At 48.5% G+C, this 6,807-nt stretch overlaps 1 protein-coding gene across 1 annotated transcript in view; it reads left to right on the plus strand.

Annotated features, from left to right (window-relative positions):
• Positions 1–6,605: 6,605 nt before the first annotated feature.
• The window catches only part of NAA15 (N(alpha)-acetyltransferase 15, NatA auxiliary subunit), a 47,583-nt gene continuing 47,381 nt past the window's right edge, over positions 6,606–6,807 (plus strand). Inside the window, exon 1 of the mRNA XM_006034270.3 lies at positions 6,606–6,644. Within this exon, the coding sequence (XP_006034332.1) occupies positions 6,606–6,644 (39 nt within the window). The remainder of the gene's footprint in view (positions 6,645–6,807) is intronic.

The raw sequence follows: 6,807 nt of genomic DNA on the forward strand, positions 1-6,807 counted from the left end.
GGGGGCTGTGCTTTGGGCAGCAGGGGCGGGGTGGCAGCAGCGGCACTGGGAGGGATGGCTAGAGGGAATTTTGGGGTGGCTCTATCTGATGCAGGCTTTGTATCAGCTATTGGACTGGTATTGGCCGATATGGCTTGTTAAAAATCGGCCCTTGGTATCAGCCTAAATATCGGTGAACCCCTAGTGTTTAGGGGGCCTGCCTAGCTTACATGTATGCGTCTTGGGGACTCGTGCAGTGTATGTGGGATGCAGGGGCAGGGAATGCTTGTGTAGCAGCCCAAGAGGTTGGACTGCCCTGTTCTAGATCATTTCCTTCATGTCTTTCAAGCTATGATTATGTATGCTCAAATGGTGCATAAATTGGAGTGTTGTAATGTAAAGTATTTCAGAAGATCATATTAGTCATCTGACTTTTCTTGTTGTTTCTAAACTTGAGTCCATTGTTTCATAAAAGAATTTAAAGAGCTTTATCATTTAAAACAGTAGTTCATAAACTTGCACTTTGTGAATCTTCTGGTTTCTTAGTTTGTGTCAAAATTGGAGATACAGCTTCCCTTTCTTACCATGACTTCTCAGCTATCTGGACTTCAACATTTGTTCATGAGCTGTCAAGTAGCAGAGTGCAGCTGCCATGTGGAGTTCCTAAACCCTAACAGATTAGAACTTTTTAGCACCTTTATAGCAGCAGGGTAGAGGAAACTTGTTCAGTTTCCAATATGAAATACATACACAAAGACCTGGGCAAAAAAAAAATCCAGAGCATCAGGGTTTGGGGAGATGTAAACAAGCAAGAGTGCCCACATTTATGGAGACTGATGGTAGAAAAACTACATAACCTATGTTGTGTATAGGCTTTAGACAGGATGCCCACATCTAAATTCAACCCAGGATTGTAAACTGCCTGCATTATCAGCAGATGTATTAATTTTAACCTCAGCCAGGTTTCTTCTGCACAGACCTCTCTGCCAGAACAGCTACTATTGCAAGTGCTGCTGTGCTGGTTTTTAGCCAAAAAAGAAGAAAACCATTCTGAATAGGTGCTGATACTGAAATCCCTAAAAGGTGACCACTTCAGTTTGTAGGTAAAGCACAGCAATGGAGCAAACAAATAAAGATGCAGCGCTGCAATTTGTGCTGTAATTATACTATGTGTACACAGAACACTATAAAATGTTCCCTTCCCCCTTCTGCAAAATGTCTTAAAACATGGATTGTCAGCCTTTCATTAATGCAGGTTGCAGCTTGCAACCCAGCTGGTGCCGCAGGCCACCGCTTCCCTCTAGCCTCTCCAGGGAGGGTGAATAGAGGCTGCAGTGAGTAAGAACAGCTCTCCTCGAAATCTGGAGCAGCTGGCTAGAGTGGCCAGATGCAAGAAGCATGTCATTAGCAAAATATAGACCGAATCAAATGGCTGGGGATTGTCATGATTAAAATATGGACCAGATTTGACCTTAGGAGGTTAGATCCAACCCATGGGCCCCAGGTTGCCAACCCCTGTCCTAAAAGATTTTAAGCAGTTCAAGTGTTGGAAAATTTGTTTTAGTCCAGATCAGATGAGAGACTCTAGCGGCAATTAGAACCAAAATATATACTATGACTTTCACTCTCAAATTTTTTTTTATTTTAGATTATAATAGTATCATGCGGTAAAGTATATGTAAGTAATAATTGCAGTAACGATGTATGTATATGCATTTTATGTATGCATATAATAATGTGCATGAAATAGAGAGTTACGTTCATGTTAGCTTTTTGTTGCTTTCATATAGATTCTGCTCTGTATTCAGCAAGTCTTCAGTATAACAAATTTTTGAGACACAGGGCCCGCTACATGTGTAGGTAAAGGTGCGATGGGATCTAATGTACAGTCCACACAATCGCACCTTTTGTCATGCCCCACACACCCCCATGGCTGGGAGATGAAGCTGCTGCAGTCTCCCAGTCCCAGCTGCTGGGTACATCTCTGCTGCTGGGAACCTGGTCAGCTGACAGGGCTCCCAGCTGCAGGGGAGACCCTGCTACATGTGCACATTAAAGTTGGATACCAACCAGCCAGTACATGTTTTTGAGGTTTAACTTTAGCTGGTTCCACCTTTTTATGGCATGATAGGTACTTTGCACATGTAGCCAGTTTCAGTTAATTGCACAATTAATCAGCTAATTGCACAATACCTGTAAGGTGTAGAGGGAGCCACAAAGATAGACCAATGAAAGATGCCTTCCCTATATCCTTCGTCTTGTCAAACCTCAACGGACAAGTTCAGGAAATAATACAAGAGATTTATTTTCTCAAATAATGGTCTGTTTCCTATCCATCTAGTCTTCAGTTTCCTCAGATTCAACAAAATACTACCTAATGTGTGATTTGAGAATGAGGTCAGTCCCAGAGCATGAGAAAACCGATGAAAATAGCATAATATTTCAGTGTGGAAAATAACCTTTTTTTTCTTATTAAAACATTTCCAAATTTGAACAACCTAAATTCCTGCATCACAAGTGCTGAAATAATTTTCTACAGAACACTATGGAATATCCATGCAGCTTCCAGAAATTTAACTGCATGTCTCTGTTCATCAATGCCACTGAAGGCTTCTGACGTATGCCTAGGGTTAAATTAGGCATTGGTTGTTTTTTTTTTATATGACCCTGTTATCTTTTGGTCTATTGTTGGCTTGGAAAGCATGTAAAAAAAGTGCAGTTGTAATTGTTGTGAGCCTCAGAGCTTGGAAAATAGGCTTTTTGCCATTTCTAATTGGAAATGGGATCCAGGCATTGGCCTTGCTAGACCCTAAGGCTATAATACAAGATTTTTGCTCATGGTTTCATCATAAGGAAGAGTAAACTGTTACTGGTCTTAAATGTGTGTTCCTCAAATTTCAAACCGGTCCTTTACAGCTCAAGCACTGACTCATAGTTTCATAGTTTCAGGGTCGGAAGGGACCTAATAGATCTTCTAGCCCGACCCCCCGCCAGGGCGGGAGAACAACCCAAAAAAAACAAAACAAAACCACTCACCCTAAAAACAAAAACGGGACTCAAATGAGTCCAGCCAGGTAAGTATCCAGCCTCTTCTTAAAGATCCCCAGGGTAGGGGCCAGCACCACCTCCCTTGGAAGTTGGTTCCAGCTCCTAGCCGCCCTAACTGTGAAGTAGTTTTTTCGGATGTCCAATCTGTACCTCCTCTCCATCAACTTGTGCCCATTATTCCTTGTTATGCCAGCAGGGGCTAGGGGAAACAGCGTCTCCCCCAAACCCTTCTGGTTCCCCCTAGTGAGTTTATAGACGGTCACCAGGTCCCCCCTCAGCCTTCTCTTGTGGAGGCTGAATAGGTTCAAGTCCCGCAGTCTCTCACTGTAGGGTCTGCCCTGTTGTCCCCGGATCATGCGGGTGGCCCTCCTCTGGACCCTCTCCATGTTGTCCACATCCCTCCTGAAATGGGGCGCACAGAACTGGACACAATACTCCAGCTGCGGCCTGACCAGCGTCGCATAGAGGGGGAGGATCACCTCCCTGGCTCTACTCGAGATGCACCTGTGGATGCACGACAAGGTCCGGTTAGCCCTGCCAACCATGACCTCGCATTGTCGGCCCATGTTCATCTTGGAGTCAATAATGACACCAAGATCCCTTTCCGCCTCCGTGCTCTCAAGTAGGGAGTTCCCCATCGTATAAGTGTGCTGCTGGTTCCTACTACCCAAGTGCAGCACCCTGCACTTGTCCGTATTGAAACGCATCCTGTTCCTGTCTGCCCACCCCTGTAACCTATCCAGATCCTTCTGCAATCTCTCTCTCCCTGCTAGCGTGCTCACCTCCCCCCAAATTTTGGTGTCATCAGCGAATTTAAACAGGTTGCTCTCCACCCCAACATCAAGATCGCTGATGAAGAAATTGAACAGCGCAGGCCCCAGGACCGAGCCCTGGGGGACTCCACTACCCACCTCCCCCCAAGTCGAATATGATCCATCCACCACCACCCTCTGAGTGCGACCCTTCAGCCAATCTGCAATCCATCTGACCGTGTAGGCATCTATGCCACAGTCGCCTAGTTTATTAATTAGGATGGGGTGAGAGACGGTGTCAAAGGCCTTGCTGAAGTCCAGAAAGACTACATCCACCGCGACACCTGCATCCATGGCCTTTGTGACCTGATCATAAAAGGCAATCAGGTTGGTCTGACATGATCTCCCCCTAATAAATCCATGCTGATTGCCCCTGAGCATCATCTCGGATGCCGGCCCATCACAAATGTGCTCCTTGATGATCTTCTCAAAGAGCTTCCCCAGGATTGAGGTAAGACTGACGGGCCTATAATTGCCCGGGTCCTCCCTTTTCCCTTTTTTGAAGATGGGGACCACATTAGCTACCTTCCAATCGTCTGGCACCTGGCCCAAGCACCACGATCGCTCGTAGAGCCGTGCCAGGGGCCCTGCAATAACCCCAGCCAGCTCCCTCAGCACCCTGGGGTGGAGAGCATCCGGACCCGCTGACTTGAACGCGTCCAGCCCCTCCAGAAGCTCTCTAACCCGGTCCTCCCCAACCTGAGGTCTGAAGGCGATCCCCTCGCGTCCGGCTTCTATCACAGCAGGGAAGTCCCGGTCCCTGCACAAGAAAACGGAGGTGAAGAATTGGTTAAAGAGGTCCGCTTTATCCTCTGACGCAACCACCAGATTGCCCCGCATATCCTGCAGGGGCCCCACATTACCCGGCGCCTTCTTCATCCTCCCAATATATTTGAAAAAGGACTTTTTGTTATCCTTAATCCTGGACGCTAATCCGAGCTCTATCTCCGCCTTGGCCTTCCTAACAGCCCGCCTGCAGGCCCGAGCAGAGGAGGTATACTCCTCTTTGGAGATTACACCCCCCTTCCACCGGGCGTACGCCACCCTTTTGGCAAGCAGGCATTCCCGGACACCCTTGGTGAGCCAGGGGGGCTTTTGGACACTCCTGCCCGCCTTGCTTCTTGTCGGGATGGACACCCCTTGGGCCCCGAGTATCGTTTCCTTAAGGAACGACCACTCCTCTTGGACGCTGAGTTCCTCTGCCCTCAAGGACCCCAGTTCCTCTCCCACTAATCTCCTCATCTCACTGAAGTTGGCCCTCCTGAAGTCTAGGGCCACCACCTTGCTGCGGGCCCTTGACACTCTACGCTGGATGGTGAATTCCAGCACGCGATGATCACTATTGCCCAGGTGGTCAAGAACCTGGAGGCCTCTTACCAGGTCGTCGCCTGCGGCCAGGACCAGGTCCAGCAGAGCATCTCCTCTGGTGGGACTGTGCACCTCCTGAATCAAGTGGAGGTCCTGCAACTCGGCCAAGAACCTCCTGGAGCGGTCCGTCCCGGCTGACTGCTCCTCCCAGCAGATGTCCGGGTAATTAAAATCGCCCATGACAACTACATCCCTTGCTTTTAGTGTCTCCGCAAGCTGGCCTGAAAATTCCCTGTCCAGCTCCTCCTCCTGATTGGGGGGTCTGTAATAGACCCCCACCGTCAAATCCCTCTCGCCTTGCCCCCCCTGGATCTTGACCCAGAGCACTTCAGCTCGCCCTTCCCCTGACCCCATACTGCTGGCAGAGGATGTGTAGTGCTCCTTGACATAAAGTCCCACCCCCCCCCCTGATACCCACAGGCATGCCAGAATAAGGAACATGGCTTTAAGTGAAGAGGTAATGTACAGGAAGAAAAAGTAACTATAGTATACTACATACAAGTAACTTTTTATATGTGGTTACATGTAGTTACCTGAAAGTCTGACCAAACTTATAGAAGTGATGCCACCAAATTTAATATTCACTTGTGCAAATACCTACAATGCAAATATCCAAATGACAAAACCAGCATGCACATGCTGATTAGGTTCTCAGAGCATATACTTGAGTTTATACCATTCTAGGCCCTTGGTGCTACTCAGGGAGAGCTTTAATGATACCTGTAGCAGTGCTAAGCACACACGGTAACAGAGAAGAGGCATAAACTTAGCTTGCTAGGCATCTTTTCACTAATCACTAGTTTAGGTTGATTACAAGTCTGCGCGAGATACACAGTGAGTCAACAGCCACTATAGCTCCATTCTTATACTAGTTTTGGGTTACAGAAGGACTTTACCAAGTGTCAAAACCAGCAGCATAGGGACCTAGCCAGGTGCCCGGTACACAGGGGCAGCAGTGACTTCCAGTTGCTGCTGCAGTTTACAATTGCAATCACATAGCTGTCAACAACCACTTTTTTTGCTTGTCCTTCCCCTGTCCCACCCATCCCACCCCAAGTCAGCGCCCAGGCTGGTTGCCATGTTTGCTCTGCCCGACTTATGCCACTGCCCAAAACCACAGTCTTGCTGATCGATTACACTGATGCTGTGAAGGTGCAGAAAACTGCCCTTTGGAGGCTGGTACCAACCCATCTTGACCTCATCAAGAAAGATGTCCTGAGTGTCCTCAGTCTGTTCTTATCCTTATGGGATGGTGTCCAATACTGCTTAATTCAGTAGTTCAGCTCTTTTCTGAACTTAGGGGACTTTCAGACACTAAGCCCTTCCTACCATCTTAAGTAAGCCTAAGCCTCTAAGCCCCCTCCGCAGACAGAGGGGCAAGGGGCCACCGACTCCACCATGAGCTCCGTCTGGGTGGAGGCCTCAGAAGAACCCATGGTAGGCGGCAGCCCCCGGGCAGGGTCCCTGGCAGCTGCTCTCCGCGTCTGCATCACCATGACTGCAGAGGTGCGCCCGCTGCCTACTCCCTGGAGGAGCTACCCTGTGCAGCTCCCTCACGCCCGCCTTGCGCGAACGCCGGCGCAAACGCCGGCGCGCTCTT

The sequence above is a fragment of the Alligator sinensis genome, unplaced genomic scaffold (assembly GCF_000455745.1).
Source record: "Alligator sinensis unplaced genomic scaffold, ASM45574v1 scaffold160_2, whole genome shotgun sequence".
Lineage (NCBI taxonomy): Eukaryota > Metazoa > Chordata > Crocodylia > Alligatoridae > Alligator > Alligator sinensis.